A 20,572-nucleotide genomic window follows, 5' to 3' on the forward strand; every position below is an offset into this window, starting at 1 on the left:
ATTGGAGAAAATATTTGTAAACCACATATGTAATTATAAGCTAACAATACTATATATTCATAAGGAAATAAATGTACATTAAATGTAATAGCAAAAGAAAAATCCAATTTTAAAATGGGTAAAGGGCCTGACTATACAATTTTCCAAAGAAGATATAGAAATGGCCAACAGATACATAAGGATGCTCAAAAATCACTGGACATCTAGGAAATGAACATTGAAACCACAAAGAAATATCACCTCATGGCTCTTGTAAAAAATCAAGATAGTATTAGAAGGAAACCACAACACTTTTTTTTTTTTTTTAACACCAGGGATTGAACCCAGGGACATTTAACCACTGAGCCATATTCCCAGCCCTTTTCATTTTTTACTTCGAGTCAGGGTCTTGCTAAATTGCTTATGTCCTCACTAAGTTGCTGAGGCTGGCTTTAAACTTGCAATCCTCCTGCCTCAACCACCCGAATCACTGAGATTACACACAAAACTCTTGTACACAGCTGAATGGAACAAAACTTGGTAGCCATCTGGAGAACAACACTATGGAGTTTCCTCTTAAAATTAAAAATAGGACATCCAAATGATCCCACAATCCCATTATGGATATATATATCCAAGGAAATTAGTGCCTAATGTTAAATGCAACAATACTGATAATAGCCAAGGTATTGAAACAACCTAAGTGTTCCTTGATGGATGAAGGGATAAAGAAATTGTATGTTGTTTTGTGGGGGGGGGGCGAGGAAGGAGGGAATATTTACCCTTAAAAAGAGAAGAAAATTCTGCCATTTAGGGCAACAGGGGTGAATCTGGAGGACATTATGCTATGTGAAATAAGTCAGATAAAAAAACACAAATACTATGTGATCATACTTAAATACAGAATATAAAAGTCAACACAACCACAAAAATGGAATTCTAATTAGAATAAGTTATACTCCATGTATGTATGTCAAAATACGTTCTACTGTCATGTATATATAAAAAGAACAAAAAAATAAAAACAAAACAAAAAAGGAACCTAAAACCCACAGAAAGAAAAATACAATTGTGGTAACCAGCAGCTAGGGGAAGGGATAAATGAGATGGTAAAAACTCTCAGTTACGAGTAAGTTCTTGAGACCTTATATGCAGCATGGTGAATATAGTTAATAAAAAAATGTACTGAATGTGCTAAGACAGTAGGAAGTGTTACACAACACCAAAAATAAAAGGTCACCATATCGCATAAGGGACATTTTAATTAGCTTGATTGTAGTAATCGTTTCACAAACATATTTTGTACATCAGATTCTATACCCTAAATATATACAATTTTAGTTATCAGTCATATCTCAGTAATATTTGGAAAAAAAGTAAAAGAGCAGTAATTAAACATTTAAAACTGAAAAGTCATAAGAGTACACAAATATTCAAAATATTTGAAATACTGAAACTGCCAAATGTTCAAAAGAAATCTATACCGCCACAAAGAAAACCACATCTCCAACAGCATTTCAGGATCCAGGGAAGCAATTCTCATATCCCACAGATGAACAACTTCTCTTAAGTGTGAATATCATGTTTATTAAAAATTGAAGAATAATGTAATATAAAAAATGACTTGCAAATACTTTTTACTTTCATGAATTCTTTCTCCATTGGGTATCGTAGGTGACCATCAGAACACTTAGCAGAACTACAACTTTTCCATATCTTTTATCTATAAGGTTTCTCTCCACAGTGAGATCCCAAAAAATAGTTGACAGCTTTCTATGTTTCTGACATGGTACAGCTTCAAGATGAGTTCATACATGTTGGATTGTGAGCAGCTTCTGATGACTTCCCCACACTTCTTAAGATCATGGGGCAGCTTGGAATGTGAGTTCTTCCAGGACTTTGATGTGAACTGGACAGATGAATATACATGGCTTACATTGATAAGGTTTCTTGCCACTGTGAATCTGAACGTATTACTAAGGCAAGAGGGCTTCCTAAAGCAGTTTCCTCGTTCCTCACATCCAAAGGGTTTCTCGCCAGTGTTTCCATATGCTCAGTAAGATGAGAAGAACTACTAAAGGCCATCCCATAATCCTTACATTTATAGGGTTTTGCTCCATTGTGAATTCTCACATGCTTACTTAGGTGTGAGTAAACAGTAAAGGCTTTCCCACATTCTTTGCATTCATAGGGTTTCTCTCCAGTGTGAGTTCGCATGTGAATGTGAAGGTAGGAGGAACACGTAAATGCTTTCCCACACATATTACATTCAAAGGGCTTCTCTCCAGTATGGATTCTTAAATGTGCAATAAGATATGAGGAGGAAGCAAAGGCTTTCCCACATTGGTCACATTCGTAGGGTTTCTCTCCTGTGTGGCTTCTTATATGTTCAATGAGGCCTGAGGATGTAGTAAATGCTTTCCCACATTCCTTACAATCATAGGGCTTCTCCCCAGTGTGAGTTCGTACGTGTTTAGTGAGACCTGAGCGCACAGTGAAGGCTTTCCCACATGCCTCACATTTATGGGGTTTCTCTCCTGTGTGAATTCTTACATGTTTACTTAGGTGTGAGGAAACAGTGAAGGCTTTCCCACATTCCTTACATACATAAGGTTTCTCTCCCGTGTGAGTTCGCACATGATTGTGAAGATAGGAGGAACATGCAAACGCTTTCCCACACATGTCACACTCAAAGGGGTTCTCTCCAGTGTGTGTTCGTAAATGTTTAGTGAGGCTTGTGCGCTCAGTGAAGGCTCTTCCACATTCCTTACATACATAGGGTTTTTCTCCAGTGTGAGTTCGCATATGAATGCGAAGATAAGAAGAACATGTAAATGCTTTCCCACATACCTTACATTCAAAGGGCTTTTCTCCAGTGTGTGTTCTCAAATGTGTAATTAGGGATGAAGAAGAAGCAAAAGCTTTCCCGCAATGGTCACATTCAAAGGGTCTCTCTCCTGTGTGACTTTTCATGTGTTTGATAAGGCCTGAGGATGAAGTGAAGGCTTTCTCACATTCCTTACACTCATATGGTTTCTCTCCAGTGTGAGTCGGTAAGTGTTTACTAAGGCCAGAGCGCCCTGTGAAAGCTTTGCCACAGTCCTTACATTTGTAGGGTTTTATTCCAGTGTGAACTCGAAAGTGATCATTAAGGCATGAAGAATTTCTAAAGCATTTCCCACAAACCTTACATTCAAAGGGCTTTTCTTCAGTGTGGGTTTTTAAATGCTGAGTTAGTGGATAACACCTAGAAAAGGCTTTCCCACATTCCTTACATTGATAAGGTTTCTCTCCTGTATGGGTTCGCATATGAATGTTAAGATTGGCAGAATATTTAAAACTTTTCCCGCATTCCTTACACTCATAGGCTTTTTTCCCAGTGTATGTTTGCACATGTGTACTTCGGCTCCTGGAGTGGCTAAAGGCATCACCACACTGCTCCCACTGGAACAGTTTGTCCTCACTGTGAATTCTACCCTGTGACGGAAGGTGAGACTGACTAACAAAAGCTTGCCCAAAGTCACTGCATTCAAATGCTCTGGCTTGCATACAAGTTGCCTGATAGGCGCCACTAGGAGTCACACTGCAATCCTTTCTATATTGACTGAACACAGCGAGTTTCTCTGCAGAAGTTTCCTTGTGCAGAGTAGGAAAGTCATTTCCAAACTGATCATAATCCCAAGTGTTCCCTCTGTTTTGAGTACCCATGTTTGTCAGAAAGTGTGAGTGTCCTTTGAAGATTTCTCCATGTGGCTTAAAGTCATACAGCTCCTCTCCATTGTGGCAACTTGCCTATTGATTCAAAAATAAAAAATGAATGGTGAATAAGAAAATTTTCAAACTTATTTGTAGATTCCACCCATGTCAAGACAAAAACATTATGATGATTATGATTTTTGTTATTTTCAAAAAATATGTACATAGTTATTGCCCTCTGAGTTTCACTGCCTATGAGTAAAGGAACCCTACTGCAAAAAACCCATGCCATCTGCTCTGTGAAAGAATCTCTGTAGGTTTTCTTAAGATTATTTTAAACATTCAATGTCCAGTTCTGTGGATGGTAATATATCCATGAGGAAACTCTGAAGTTTTAAGGTTCTGGGCATCTCATTAGAAACCTGCTCCCTATGGGTAAAGGTTATTTCTCCCAAATATCTCTCGCTGGCACTAATTTCCATCATGTAATGCCCATTCCTCTCTAAACGTGGAAAATAAGAAATATTCAGGGCAGAGGTTGCAGCTCAGTAGTAGACCACTTGCCTCACATGTAAGGTACTGGGTTCCATCCTCAGCAACACATAAAAATAAATAAATAAAATAAAAGTATTGTCCATCTACAATTAAGAAATAAAAGAGAAATATCCATTGTGAATCTTACCAGTTGTATCCCACTTGTCATTTTTAACCAAAACACATCCTGTCGAAGTGCTGCCCATTCTGAAGTAAAACAGAAAAACATATAAAAGTGTTTCCACGATAAAATAGTCAGGTGGAAAAGTTAAAAATGATACATCTCATTTGTACCTGTTTTCATATTAATATGCTAAAAAACAAAGCCAGAATATATTCAAGTAGTTTGGCTATATCTAAAATTCAAGGGGCAAGGGAAGCAGCTTGGTATTAGCATGTATGAGGCCCTGGGTTCAATTCCCAGTAACAAAATAATGACAATAATAACTAAAATAAAATAAAATTTGACAGTCACAAGGACATGGGTCAAAATTTAGAAATTAATAACTTATTCTGAAAATTAAATGTCCTGTTAAACAGAAACAGTATTATTAGGAAAGGAAACTAAGAAAGGTATGAACAAAAACCATACGTGAAAAACAAACTCAAAGAAGAAAGAGCAAGTCACTGGCTGAGACTGTAAGAATGTCTGGAATAAACAGGAAGTAATGGAGTACTAGAATGTGAAGATATCCCAAAGCTTCCAAGTCCAATAGCCTCGGCCTTCTCACTCAAAGGGTATTTTTTAGTTTCCCCTGGTTAGGCAGTCGTACAGGCCTATAATCCCAGCAACTCTGAAAGCTGAGTCAGGAGGATTGAAAGTTTGAGGCAGTTTGAGCAACTTAGCAAAGACCCTGTCTCACAATAAAGAATAAAAAGGGCTGGGGGTGCTAGGGTTTGGGCTCAGTGGTAGAGTGCTCGCCTTAGCATTCATGAAGCACTGGGTTCGATCCTCAGTACCACATAAAAATAAAATGAAGATATTGTGTCCACCTAAAACTGGAAAAATAATAATAATAAATATTTTTTTAAAAAAGGCCTGGGGATGTAGCTCAATAGTAGAGCTCCCCTGGGTTCCAACCCCAGTACTGCAAAAAATAAAGTGTCCCCAGTGGTAGAGCTTTTGCTTAACATGTTCAAGACCCTATATTCCACCCCTGGCATCATAAAAAAGAAAATTCCTTTAATACTGCAAACATAATGAACTTCCCATTGACCAGAACTATTTTTCACAAATACTTACCTTGGATGACACCTCTCTCCACTGTCCTCAACTCTTCTTCTGCCTCCAAACAAGAAATCAGGCTGGGTTTGATGAGCTGACATCCTGTACATGAGGAAAGATGCATTAATGGAAGTGGCTCATTCAAAAGATCATAAACTTTCCCATGATTTAGGATCTATGGTTCTAAAGACAGAAGTGAAATGATTACTGAAAAAAGACTTCATATGCAAATACCCCCTCTTAATATCTGATCCCTGAAACCCAGACTGATGATTATGTAGACATTTACAAAGCACTAAATGTTAATCAAATAGGAAATAAAGTGAAACAAAAAGATTTTGTAAACATGGGGAAAATCTACACAAGTCATTCTTAAAACCTTACAGTTTATCAGATTCTATGGAGGAACTGTTAAAACACAGATGGCAGAGTCCCAACTGAAGAGTTTCTGATTCAGTACACCAAAGATGGAGGCTGAAGATGCACTTTTATGAGAGAATAATAATGAAACTATTGATCCTAGGACCACATCTTAAAAACCACCACAGTAGATAACAACATATTGGGACTGGGACTATGCCAGTTATTTTCCTCACAGTTGACATCACTGATATTGCAAAACAGTAAAAACACATTATACTTCTGTTTTATGAGATGCAGTAATGATGGCAGTCTTACCTACAGCCACCAGGTTCTGGTAGTTCTCCAGCATCACCTCTCTGTACAGGTTTCTCTGAGTTTGGTCCAGTAAAGCCCATTCCTCCTGGGTGAAGTCTAAAACCACATCCTCAAAGGTCACAGACTCCTATAACACACACATTCGAGTTTGAGCCAAGAAACATCTCCATAAAGTTCACTGAGAATGAGAATGGATAACCCAATGCCTAAACAGAGTTGGAAGTTCTCCCAATATCTACCTCAGAGTTTCATGGTTCTAGAGACTCTTTGTTTGCACACTCACCCACTATTCATCTTCTCCACTCATATGGCTTGAATGGCACACTGAAAACATGAATGTATCTCACCACAACCAGACCAGGAGCTCTTTCTCATCTTACTTTCCTCTATTAAAATATACTCCTGGCCGGGTGCCATGGCATACTGTAATCCCAGCAGCTTGGAAAGCTGAGGCAAGAGGATTGCCAATTCAAAGAGGATTGCCCCTGTCTCTAAATAAAATACAAAAAGGGCTGGAGATGTGGTTCAGTGGTTGAGTGTCCCTGGGTTCAATCCCCAGTACCCAAAAATAAAAAATTAAATTAAATTTTAAAAAATATATATATATTCACACATACATCACATTTTATACATTCAATAAATGATAAATAAATAAAGTCTTTCATAAAATGAAACATTCACCTTCCTATCATCTATCACAACCCTCAGCAAAATGTGAGACATGCAGTTGGTGCAAAGAAATGCCGGGATGGGCTGGGGTTGTGGCTCAGTGGTAGCGCACTCGCCTAGCATGTGCAAGTCCCTGGGTTCGATCCTCAGCACCACATAAAAATAAAATAAAGATATTGTGTCTATCTACAACTAAAAAAATAACAATAAAATATTTTTTAAAAAAAAGAAATCCCAGGACGATTTTCAGGATAATTGTTCCCCAATATAAGAGGCTGCATTCTCAGGAGAAATTCAACTTGGACTCAGTCCTTCAGGGAGACTTTATATGCTTTAAGAATCCCTGCAGACAAGAACACCTAGATGAAAATATCTACCTGGAGCTAGGAAGTATGCCATTTGGGAGGATAATACATTCTTCCTACCTGGTAACAATTTGTCAGGCCATCAACCACCATCCTTTCTGCCTCTGTCTTTTCTTCATGAAGGCAGATGGGGCCCCTAGAAAATAAGCCTAGTAGGAAGAGGGGGAAAAAAGGCATAAAAAATCCAGAAGTGACCATTATTCCCACACTCACATGCCTAAAGGTCATTCCATTCTAGTTCAAAATTCCCACATAAGCCAGCCCACTCAGGAAAACACGCTAGCCCCGCCACAACCCATGTTCACAGGCACTGTGCCGTTCCTGCTGACCCCAGTACACAGGGTCCCACAGTCAAACGTGCAGACTGGAGAGGATGTCCACTGTTCCCTGACCAGGCCAAAAAGACTTCAGTCCATTTTTCTCCTGCCCACTGCTTGGTGGCAAAGGGGCTGAGGTAGCCACCACAGCCCCCAGGGCTCGCCTTGCCCACATGTAGGCAGAATGGCTGGGAGCCAGGATGTGTGTGGCTCGCCCAGCCCCTGATGGTCCTGGAGCAACTTGTATGGATGAGTGAGGACCACAGCCTTCCTGTGCCAAGGCTGGATGGTGTTTAAGTCACACAGTTAATTGCTTCAACTTTCTCTAGATGGTTTCCAGCCCTACTAGTTCAGTGCATGGTTAAAGGAGGTCTCTGTTCAGTACCTAGCCACCTATCCTACCAATATAGTCGTGGAAAAGAAAGAACACTGACTTAACAGCAATTTAGCAAATACTGCAGAAGAGTCAAAAACTTTTCAGTTTCTTGCAGATATATTACCAAAGAAGATTTTAGCTAGTAAGTACCTGAAAATGTTTAAAAAGGAAGAGCATGAGGACGATGATGATGGAAGTGAAATCTAGAAATCACCTGGCGAGGACCCTCCTGGGTGAGCCCTGTTCCTTTGAAGCAAGCACATCACCATGTGGCTTTGGTCTCCTTTTCCAGAAACTTCCAGTACAGCATATTCCTTCATGGCTAAGACTGAGCATCTCCTGCATCTATGCCATGAAAAGCTGAAGGGAAAATAGTGCAACTGCAGTGACAGGCCACCCTGCAGCTGACACCACTGTACTTCCCCTTGAACTTGCAGACAGATTCTGAAGAGTTTCTGGATAAGCTGTGGATTTATATACGATTTATATTCTGAAATTAGTTCTTATAAAGAACTGGATTTAGTTTTAGCTAAATATGTAGCTCCTAAGTCATACATTGCCTCTCACCTCTGTTTATGTATTTTTTTTAAATTTTGACTATTCAAATTTTATTTTTTTATTGTAAAGAAATATATTTTTCTTGGGCTGAGGTTATGGCTCAGTGGTAGAGCACTTGCCTAGCATGTGTGAGGCACTGGGTTCGATTCCTGGCACCAAATATATAAATAAATGAACAAAAGAAAGGTTCATCAACATCTAAAAAAAATTTTCAAAAATAATAAAATAAAAAAAGAAATATACTTTTCTATTAAAGATCTGTACATATTTTTATAGTAACATGCTTTGTGGAACTAGTTTTAGGATCCTTTTGTTCTAATCCTTTGCTTATTACCTGAGAGTTTTGTGAAAGTTAAAAGCAAGCATTTCTTTCTGGGGGTTTTGCTCAGCAGTGGGTGTATACTTAGCAGCACCAGGATAGGTTCCCCAGTACCAAAAACCAAAAGCCCACTTATATTCCCAGAGAAGCTCCCAGATTATCAAATGAAACACAGAAATGCTTCTTCTGCATTTACATCCAGTAAAATCACCCTTTTTAGTTTCAAGTCTATGAATTTTGACAAATGTATAATTTGGGGGAATTTTCATTTTGCTGTGTTTTGTTTAAGACAGGATCTCATGTTGCCCAGGCTAGTCTCAAATTCAGCCTCCCTAATAGCTGGAATTACAGACACCTATCACTGTGCCAGCCACATCACCCAAAAGATTACCCTGTGCTGCCTATCCCCTACCCTCTGGCAACCACTGACATTTTCTGTTCCTCTTGTTTTTTAAAAATTATTTTAAAAGTATTTAAAAATCCACTTTTGTCAAGCTTTGAGTTTTTAACTAATGTACTCATGTAACTATCACAGATAAGATACAATGTTTTTGTCACCCTCTGAACAAAGCCCTCCTGGTCAACCCCATCACTTTACCCTGGCAACCCTGAGCTGTTCTTTGTCGCAGTAGCATCAGCCAGCAAACTTTCTGGTAATGCCATATAAATATTTTAAGCCTTCTGGTCTATATAATCTCTGTAGCAACTACTCAGCTCTGCCACTATAGTAGGAAAGCAGCCAAAGATAATATATAAAATGTAAAAGAATGAACATGGATGTATTTCAATATTTTGGACTCTGAATTTTCTATAATTTTTTTCTTAGTTGTAGATGGACACAATATCTTTATTTATTATTTATTTATTTATTTATTTGGTGCTGAGGATCGAATCCAGGGCCTTGCACATGCAAGGTGAGCGCTCTACCGCTGAGTCATAATCCCAGCCCCTCTAAAATTTTTATTTTTCTTTAATTAGTTAAAAATGTAAATACTTAGCTTACATTCTGTATAAAAATGGAACTAGATTTGGCTCACAAACCAGTGTGTTGACTCACCTGATCCAGAATGTTGCGTAATTGGAATAATAAGGTATGTAGCATGAGTTTGTCATTTTTGTATTTAGTAGAAGCATTTGAGATTTGTCTATGTGGCTGCAGATGTTAGCTGTCCATTCCTTTTTACTGCTGAGTAGGATTCCATTGTATGGAAATACCAGTTTATTCATTCTCCAGGCACATGGATAATGCCCCATTTAGATTACTCCCAGTTTTGATGGTCATAAATAAATCCCTATAGGCATTTGTGTAAAAATGTGCAATGGAGCACAGCTATCAATCCCAGCAACTCAAGAGTCTGATGCAGGAGAACCGCAAGTTCAAAGCCAGCCTCAGCAACTCAGGGCCTCCCTGGCCCTGAGCAATTTAGCAAGGCTTTTGAGCAACTTAGTGAGACCTTGTCTCAAAATAAAAAAATAAAACAGGTTGGGGGTATGGCTCAGTGGCTAAGCACCCTGGGTTCAATCCCTGGTACAAAAAAAAAGGGGGCTAGAGTTGTGGCTCAGTAGTAGAGTGCTTGTCTAGCACATGTGAGGCAATGATCCTCATCACCACATAAAAATAAATAAATGCTACAATGCCAGAGCAATGTGTCACAACTAGAGCCAGAAAAAGAGATATTGAGCCATGCCACCCATCAGAAAAAGTTTAATGGTCTCATTTTACAGATGAAGAACTGTAAACCCTGAGAAATACACCTCTTTAACTGCCTATGGTGATAGAACTCATAATGAAATCATGTAGCACCTATAACTAAAGCAAACATACCTGGGGGCTGACTTACAAAAGAGCCCTCTCTGCTGACTTTAGTATCCCTGAAATGAACAAGCAGCAGCATCAAGCCCAGAGAACTAGAAATATACTATACAGGGGGCACCTAAAGTAGAGACTCTGAAAAATAACATCAGCAGAACTTACCACAGGACAAATCAATGGCTTCCATCCCGTAGAGCTGATGATGAAATAGGCCTGTGATTCCAAGGACACATCAAGGTAGCTTACGCATTTAAGGGGATGGTGGCAATCTCTGTTCCTCTGTATAGAAGGTTATATGTGTTCCTGTAGATATCAACCATTTATCAATAAGCATTACTTATTATTCATCAAACATCAAGCAAGGACAATATGACACAAGAAAATTACAGATCAATACGTATGATGCTGGGTGCAGTGGTGCATGCCTGTAATCCCAGCAGCTCAGGAGGCTGAGGCAGGAGGATAACAAGTTCAAAGCCAGCCTCAGCAAAAAGTGAGGCACTAAGCAACTCAGTAAGACCTGTCTCTAAATAAAATTCAAAATAGGGCTGGGGATGTGGCTTAGTGGTTGAATGCCCCCAAGTTCAATCCCTGGTACTCAAAAATAAAACAAAACAAAATAGATCAATATGCATGATGAACATAAATGCAAATATCCTCATCAAAATGCAGTTAGCCCTCTCTATCCACAGGTTCCACATAGTAGATTCAGATAAGATTGGGCACATTCAGCGTGGTGTGGCCGTAGACTATATCTGAAGTTTGATCAACAAACTTCAGATCAAAAATACTTTTTTTAAATTCTGGAGACAGCCAGGCACAGTGGCATATGCCTATAATCCCAGCAGCTCAGGAAGCTGAGGCAGGAGGATCATGAGTTCAAAGCCAGCCTCAGCGACTTAGTGAGGCCCTAAGCAACTTATTGAGACACTGTCCTAAATAAAATACAAAAAGGGCTAGAGATGTGGCTCGGTAGTTAAGCAGCCCTGGGTTCAATCCCGGTACCAAAAATTAAAAAAAAAACAAAAAAAAAACATGGTTGGGGGCTAGGGATGTAGCTCAGTGGCAGAGTTCCTGCCAAGTATGCACAAGACTATGGGTTTGAAATCACCTCAAAATAAAAATTTTTAAAAAATTGAAAACAATCCCATTTACAGCAACTACAAAAAAAATACTGAAGAAAAAAATCTATTCATGAAGATCAAAAGTATGTACTCTGAAAATTATAAAATATTGATGAAAGAATTGAAAACAACCCAAAAAATGGAAAAGGACAACCAAACGCGATGCAGCTCTGGAATAGAGTGCCTGACTTAGCGTGTGAGGCAACAGATTCAATCCCCAGTATCACCCAAAAAAAAAAGAAAAAAAAATGACAATTATATTCATAGATCAGAATTATTAAAATGTCCTTATTGGGCTAGGGTTTAGATCAGTGGTAGAAAGGTTTTCCTAGCATGCCCAAGGCCTTGGATTTGTGAAAAATAGAAAATCCCAATGGTCCATTTTCAGAATACAGGTATTTAGCCTTAAATGTAAAATTATTTGGGATGTAAGAAAGGTGGCTGGAGAGGAGATCAGAATGGAAAATCACAAGGCAGTTAACACAGAGGGTAAAAATTCACAGCCCCTTGACAAACCGCAGGTGAGAAGGAAGGCCCCACCACCTGACCAACAGAGAGAAACTGGGTGCACTCAATCCAAGGGGGCTTTCCCATCACAAGAGAACAAAGGGAGATGGGGAAAACTAAAGGTATATTTCTTTAAAAAACCCAATAGGAGACAGCAAAACCTCGGTGATATTCGAAATCACTGTGCCTTCTATAGTACTCCGCCAATGAGGAACCAGTGGAGGGATCTTGCACTCTAGGGGATAAATCACTAGTTATACCCAATGTGGGGGTCCCTGACCACTAGGCACCTGATCTTGCAAGATTACTATTAAAGTAAAGCCTCATTTTTTACTGTTCCTTATATCTTTTAGTCTATTCTTTGGGCTTGGGCAGGTGGAAAAAAAAATTACCCAAAGTGATCTACAGATTTAATGACAACCTTTCCAAAATTCCAATGGCATTTCCCCCAGAAATATTTTTTAAATCCTAAAATCCACATAAAACCAGAAAAGACTCACCAGAGCCAAAGAACTCTGAGCAAGAACACAGCTGGAAATCTCAAGTAAAACTGCATGTACTGACATAAAAGCTGACACAAGAGACCAATGGAACAGAACAGCAAACTCAGAAATAAATCCATACATTTATGGTCAGTTGATTTGCAAACTATCGATCTGATAAGGGCCAATTTCTTACAGTGTTGGGCAACTAGTGGGCATCATAAGTATTCCAGAGAACTCCAAGAGAAACCAAATGAGGTTGTAGAAACCTCTAGAGTGAAGGGGTTTCTCAGAGCATTAATAAAAATGCCTGGTGATTTTCATTTGTATATAAAATTTGTAAATGAGGAATATCCTCCCATTAGAACCCAAAAAAGGACAAAAAGATGCTGAATTCATGTGTCATCAAGAAGTATATTAAATGAATATCCATGGAGAATATTATTAATGTAATGTCATACCTGTAAGTCCTAGAGAAAGGTGTATACAGTCAGTGTTGTCTGCAAAGATGATATGTGATTACAACATTGTTAAGTTACCCCAAAGGTCATGTGTAAAACAGGAAATGTGTCCCTTTGGAGGGTGAGGCCCACTGAGGCTGAAAGGCTGCTGAAATAAGTAATGGAAAAAAAAAAACACAGAATTTGTAATAAGAGAAAAAATATTACTAGTTTTTGATTAAATACAATCAGTAATGTTAATAATACTACTACCAAGTATTAATTATGGGGCCTTCCTAGATGAAACCATGTTATTTCAAGATTGCAATCATCCATTATAAGGCACCATTTATTTATTTTCAGATTTAACAATGGGCAATAATGGCCTGCCATATGGAGAAGTAGTGGAGATAATCACCTTTTATTTATTATGTTTTATATAACCAGGTTTAATCCTGGAGGGCTTTAATTTGAGGCCATATTAACTACTTTAATTAGGGCCCACAAATGAAACCAATTTGTAAATGACAAAAACTGACTTTAGTTTTAAATTACTATTTATTCTATCAGAGGATATAGGTGGAGTATTTTAGGGCAGTGGGTATGTGACTCTGAAATCCAGTCAAGCCTACAGTTAAAAAAGAAGCATACCAATTTTCTCATATTGAGTAACTTTAGGAATGTAAGGAGAACAATATTTAAATTTAGTGGGATCCTCAGGTATAGCTATAATTGAGTCCCCATTATTAATGTATTCATGAAATTTTGTCAATTGATCATGTTAGCACACTTTAAAGATAAAATAAAACCTACATTGTGCAGGCCCAAATCCCAACTAACACCCTTTTTAATCTCTTTTTTTTTCCCCCTTGAGACAGGGTCTTGCTCTGTTGTCCAGACTGGCCATGAATTCCTAGACTCAAGAGATCCTCCTACCTTAACCTCCCTAATAATTTTTTTAATATATTTTGTTACATAAAAGTTTAATATATAAATTTTTAATTTTCAACAAGATCAAATTATGGAACTTCTTTTATTTTTCTTTCATATGTATAATCTGTCATATAATTACTTCATGCTATTTATTTTTTTTAATTTGTTTTTAGTTGTAGATGGACACAATACCTTTATTTTTTTTATTTATTCATTTTATGTGGTGCTGCCATATGGAGAAGTAGTGGAGATAATCACCTTTTACTGACATAAAAGCTGACACAAGAGACCAATGGAACAGAACAGCAAACCCCTGGGTTCAATCCCTAGTACCAAAAAAAAGAACCCAGTGCCTCACAGGTATGAGGTAAGCACTCTGCCACTGAGCCACAATCCCCCCCCCCATTCATGCTATTTATAATAAAATATTTTCCTATCTATTCAACTAACTTGTATTTTCTCCCCTGGCACCTAGGGATTTGATATTAAAATTATTAATTAGGGCTGGAGATGTGGCTCAGAGGAAAAGTGCTTGCCTAGAATGCACAAAGCCCTTGGTTCAATTCCCAGCACCACAAAAAAGAAAAAAAGAAATTAAAAATAAAATTACTAATTAATCTATGGCCACTTTTATCTTTGTTCAACTGGCATTTGCACTATACTTAAGTTTTTTATTCCCTGGGAGTCATCTGAGATGACAGTCTTTTCCCTCACCTTTTTCATTTTGTTCTAGGCTTTTAGCCACCTGATGCCTAGGTATTTAGTTTCTGTCTCTGGCTGATAAAGGAAAAAGGGAGCAGGGTTGGGGGCCAAAGCCTCTGGGCAACCTCTCCTCACATCCTGCTCCTTTTCTTATACTCACGCACAAAATCTTTCAAAATGGATTGGCACAGAGACATGGATGGACAGGAAGAATAACTTCTGATGTTCTATAGCACAGTAGGATAACTGTGGTAGACAACAAGTAACTGAATAGTTCAAAGTGATTAACAGGAATCTGAATGTTCCCAACACAAATAAATTATATGTCTGTCTAAACATAGTTTTAAGTGTCAGTAAAAATACTAATAAGCCAGGTATGGTGGCACACACCTGTACTCCTAGCAATTCAGGAGGCTGAGGCAGGAGGATTGCAAGTTCCAAGCCAGCCTCAGCAACTTAGTGAGGCCCTAAGAAACTTACTGAGATCCTGTCTCAAAATAAAATACAAAAAGGGCTGGGATGTTTCTCAGTGGTTAAGCACGCCTGGGTTCAACACCCAGTATCAAAAAAATTAAAAGTAAAAAGGTCTGAAGATGTGGCTCAGTGGTTAAGTACTCCTGGGTTCAATCCTTAGTACCAAAAAAAAAATAAAAATTAAAAATGGCTTGTACCTCTAGATAGCTAAACATTGTAATAAACATACTAAAACATAAGAAATAATTAAATTAAGACTTTAGCACAAACTGGTTTCACAAAATAAGACCCAGGGATCCTTAATTAAAAACAGTTTATTAACAATGGCCCAATGTAAATTAAAATAGGACCTCAAGGATTTAAACTTACATAAATCCCAGTTCATAAAGAGGAGATTATCTCTAATGCTATTCCATCTGTCAGCTCAACCTTGCCTATTTTTAAATTTGAAAATAAAGGTCACCTCATGATGGGTTGCTACAACTCTAAGGTGGGACCCCATCTAAAATTTCTGATTCTATCCATTCAACACCCAGTAAATATTGGCCTCTTATAAATCTGGTTAATATGTTCTGTTCAGTGCCTATTTCAACAGCCTCTGGGCTGCAGCTTGCCCCCACCTCCAAAGACATGCAATACACCTTTTCCTCATCCAATAGATCTGGCATCCCTGCAATATCTTTGAAAACAAAGAGGACATACATCTTCTGCAGGAACATAGGTATGATAATGATAACATCTTTCCCTGAGGAGATTCTACCGGCACACTCATGAAGGACAAATAACTGCAATATCTTCTAGTACTCTTTTTTGAGTTCTGGCAAAATAGTCCACATTTTGTAAAATTTCACAAACTTTTTGTCCAAACTAAAATCAACAGGCACTCCTATTAGCACCTTCAAATTTAAAAAATAAAAAAAGAGTAAACAAAAACTCAGCTTGAGATAGAGGTTCTGGGAATCTTTTTTAATGCTCCTCGAGTCTCTAGACCAGTTGTGGTGGCCATTGGTTGCCCATGGCATCTAATGTAAGGAACTGCCCCTCTTGCCCTCCTGCTATTTGCATTATAGGTATGACTGGCCACCTACCAGTTTCTCTTGGAAATAAAGGATCTCACAAACCCTGAGCCTATCACCTCCCATACCCAGCTACCCATTATGCTTTGGGTCATGGAAACACCACCCCACAAGCTTTGCATAAGTACTAAGGCCTCCTTAAGACAGCAAGGAGCAGAACATGGGACCTCTGGTATACTCCACCTGCAAGAGACAGTGGCTTCTCCTGTTATCAGCCTCTTACCAAAGTGTCCTCCATGACTACCTAAAAAGTCCCTTGGAATTAACTGAAGAATAATTGGAGTCCTTAGACTAGGGCACTGCTGACTATCATACATGATGAAGTTTAGTGAAGAGTTGCTGCTTTCCATCCACTAGAAAGGACTCAAGAAACAACCTAAGTAGCCAAACATGGGGTATTCATCTTAGCATTGGAAGCCCTGATCAACAAATGCCCCCATCTCTTACATTTATTATAAACTACTGGACCATTACCTAAAAATTGTCCCATTCAAGGAAAAACAAAAACCCCTCTGGGAATTTCTTAACTGATAGATACCCAAATGTAAATCAAAATCTCACATTTCCACATACACTTAGGCCATAAAACAAGGCTTTGCCAGGACATCCATTTTCTCTTCAGAGTTAGAAATATGATAGCAGGATCTAAACTTCCAGCAGAAAAAAAAAAATAACACAATCAAAAAATTCTCTCAAGTATAGCTAAACAACATTCTGTTAACCGTTGGTATTATTACCACTGGCTTGGGTGCTTTACTGGTTTACAACCAGAGGGTCACATTAACTCCATTGGGTACCTACTTAAAAAGGATACCCTAATCCCACACCCCTGATGACTTCACCTCAGCCCAATGTATCACTGCTAAAAATGACATCACCCCAGAAAACATAGCCCCAACTCAGGAACTTGCTGTTGGAGATGGCTTCTCCCATTACACTTAAACCTCCACAAAACAATGCCCACAGACTGTCACCTGAAACACAAAATGGACATAGAATAATTTTGCTTTTCCTCCTGAACTCACTGTCTGCTTGTGCCATGCTCCTGGTACACCAATTGTTCTCAGTTCAAAATTTATTTTTTCTCTGCTCAAATGTATACCTCCATACAGCTCTAGGAAAATCTGTATTACTAAAATTAATGGAGATTACTGTTTTCCTTCCCACATATCACCAAACTCACAGCCCAGGAAAGGACCACCTATTCACATGTTGCATTTTCCTATTACACTCCTCCCACTTTCTCCCGTCATCTCATGGTTTGACTCACCAACCACAATCTCTCTTTAGATGTTGTTATACACAACATCTATTTTTTTTTAGGGTCACCGACCCTGATGTTTATTTTATTTTTTCAAGAGAGAGGGAGAGAGAGAGAGAGAGAGAGAGAGAATTTTAATATTTATTTTTTAGTTATCGGCGGATACAACATCTTTGTTTTGTATGTGGTGCTGAGGATCCAACCCGGGCCGCACGCATGCCAGGCAAGCGTGCTACCGCTTGAGCCACATCCCCAGCCCCCATACACAACATCTAAACTTTACAAATACTTTACCAAATGATTACTTTATAATCCCTAAAATGAAAGTGCAGGTTATGTCACTAAGATTCTGATACTCCTCTAACTAGCTTATGAAGTGGCAATGTGGCAAAACTATAAGTAGCTTCTAAGAACTAAGGACAGACTCCAGCAGACAGTAAGCAACAAAATCTACAGCTGTAAGTGAGTGAGTCTACAAATAGGTTTTTCCCTGTGTAAGCTTCCCTAGCTAAGCAATATGAGACTGCAACCCCAACAATGACTTGTTTGCAATCAATTGAAATCCTGAGCAGAGACTCTACTTTAACCATGTATAGGCTCCTGACTAAAAGAAACTAAGATAATAAGAGTATGTTGACAGTGCCCAGTGGTACATGCCCACATCCCAGCTACTGAGGAGGCAGAAGCAAAAGGATCACTTGAGCTCAGGAATTGCAGACCAGTAAGGACAGGATAGCAAGACTCTATTTCAAAAAGAAAAACAAACAGGTCTGGGGCTATGGCTCAGTGGTAGCGCACTTGCCTGGCATGTGTGAGGCACTGGGTTCGATTCTCAGCACCATGTAAAATAAATAAAGGACTATCAACAACTAAAAAATTTTTAAAATTTTTTTAAAAAAGAAAAACAAACAAAAAGAGCCTAGTGTGGTGGCACATGCCTGTCCCCAAAACTCAAGAGGGTGAGGCATGGGAATCACAAGTCAATGTGGGCAACTTAGCAAGACCCTGTCTCAGGATAAAAATTTTTTAAAAGATTGGTTGTAGCTCAGTTGCAGAGCACTTACCTAGCATGTGTAAAGCCCTGGATTCAATCCCCAGTACAGGAAAAAAAAAAAAAAAAACACAAACACAAACACACACACACACACACACACATTCATGTTTTATTTTATCTTGCCTTATATCATCTGAATATGTATAACTTAGTTTCCCTGTCATTTACATATTAAAGAGTAAATTCTTTCCTCAGCTTTATTTTCCATAGAAAATAACTGTAGTGTCAAACCTGGAAGTAATCTTTGATGCACGTCCCTCTCTCCTGCAAAAAACATAATCCAACAATTCATAGAAAGCTTTCACATCTTCTACTCCATTCTGTTATGGCTAACTCTAGCATCTTGTAGTTTTGGTCTAGGGTTAATCATCATTCTTTTCTTAGTTTCACTCCCATACGAGGATCAGAGAATAACACTGTTCTCCACCTTTGTTAATTTGTAAAAATCCATTATTCCCTTAGTTACATGTTAGCCTCCTCCACTAATTTACAAGCTCCCTGAGAACAGCTCTACATTGAATTTTTGTCACTATGCCTTAGCCAGCCATTCAGGCATTCTTCAATCTACAAGGAAAACAAGAAATGAAAAACACTGAAACATACTAAGAGAATACAATCAGAAGTATGACTTTCTGAAAGAGTGATTCCTAAAAAGACACAAAAACAATAGCCACTACTCTAGCTTCAAAGAGAATAAAAAAGCAATTACAATATATGAACCTCGAATAGAGATAAGAACTAAAAACAACCAAAACCATGCTTTTACTTTTTTACCCAGCCTATATAAGAATAACATTTTTAAAAATTTTCTAAGAGACGCATTACCAAGCACGTAGAGCTCAATATGCCTGCAATTTTCAAATACTTCTTTTCAAATAGGTCAGTCAAAAAGGTTCATTTTTCTGGAGAGAAAAGTGATAAACTGAAATATTAAGTGCAATCAAGTCTCCATCCTGTCTTCCACAGGCCACCGCGAAGCTCTGCGGGAGGCACAGCCCGGCAGTCAAATGAGAAGAATGGCTGAGTGTGCTTGTTTCGTGGACTGGCTCGCGATCTACCCACGTTTACGGTTGCAGACGAAAACACGCACTCCCTGGACACCTACCAACGCGGCTTTCTCTAATTGTAACGTGTCAGAAATGGATACAGGGCGCTTAAAGCCAACGCCGCCGGCAAGCACCCCCGCAGCTTACTCCACGCAGGCGCGCGGGTCGCCAGGTGGGGACGCGGGGACGCAGCCACCAAGACCCAAATTGCCGGACCTTCTTTCCTCCCCGGGAATAATCCACAGAGCCTATCTCGGGGGCTTCTGAAGAGGCAATCGCCGTGTCTGCAAAAACCCCGAGGAAGCGCGTTTACCAGCAGTCGCGACGTGGCTCTGGACAGCCCGATCGGCCTCGCAGACCCGGTAGCCCGGGAGGGGGCGGGGCAAGACAGGTGTCTCCCGAGAGGCTCCTCGGCGTCCCGGGTCAAACGCGTACTTTCACTGCCCCCTTCCAGCGCCGGTCGGCCCCGCACCCAGCCCTGAAGGCGTAGGAAGCCCCACGACTACTAAAGTGAAAAGGAACCCAGCTGCCAGAAGTCAGCACCGGAAAAGACGGAAGCGAGCCATGACGTCACTTCCGCCTGCGACTTACAGCCGGAGGAGACTGACTGCGGGGTTCGGGCATCAGACACTCTGAACCCCTAATGGCAGAGAAATGGTAGCTTCCTCGCGCGAGAGTGCGGCTGAGCCTGAGATCCACTCAGAGCGGGGGCAGGAGGCAGAACCAAGCGCGGAGGTGAGGTGACTACTAGGCCCGGGGGCAGGGTCTTCGGGGGCGGGGCTGGGGNCCAGTGTTTCTACCAGGTCACATTGCCATCTTTATCATAGAACACTGAGTTTTAAAAACTATTTCATGAAAAGCTATGGGAATCTTTTCAAAATTACAGCAGATGTCACAGAATTCTTCATATTGATGAACCTGACAATGCAAGGTAGTACCAAAAC

General features: G+C 39.4%; 1 protein-coding gene across 4 annotated transcripts; it reads right to left on the reverse strand.

Annotated features, from left to right (window-relative positions):
• Positions 1-1,223: 1,223 nt before the first annotated feature.
• On the reverse strand, positions 1,224-20,363 carry LOC107145152 (zinc finger protein 26-like). Of its 4 annotated transcripts, none has more exons than XM_015488959.2 (7): positions 19,942-20,363; positions 10,692-10,832; positions 7,207-7,295; positions 6,113-6,239; positions 5,453-5,536; positions 4,358-4,416; positions 1,224-3,771 (listed from the first exon to the last, which is right to left on the reverse strand). In XM_015488959.2, exons 2-7 carry the CDS (start codon positions 10,714-10,716, stop codon positions 1,912-1,914), a joined length of 2,244 nt encoding a protein of 747 aa, XP_015344445.1. In that variant the 5' UTR covers positions 10,717-10,832; positions 19,942-20,363; the 3' UTR covers positions 1,224-1,911. The 4 variants fall into 4 exon arrangements, with proteins under 4 accessions (XP_015344445.1, XP_048651205.1, XP_048651206.1 ...); XM_048795248.1 differs by lacking the exon at positions 19,942-20,363 and adding an exon at positions 8,054-8,199 and having other exon boundaries at positions 10,692-10,830; XM_048795249.1 differs by lacking the exons at positions 10,692-10,832; positions 19,942-20,363 and adding an exon at positions 7,990-8,127.
• Between the last annotated feature and the right edge of the window lie 209 nt (positions 20,364-20,572).

The sequence above is a fragment of the Marmota marmota genome, unplaced genomic scaffold (genome assembly GCF_001458135.2).
Source record: "Marmota marmota marmota unplaced genomic scaffold, marMar, whole genome shotgun sequence".
NCBI classification, from domain to species: Eukaryota; Metazoa; Chordata; class Mammalia; order Rodentia; family Sciuridae; genus Marmota; species Marmota marmota.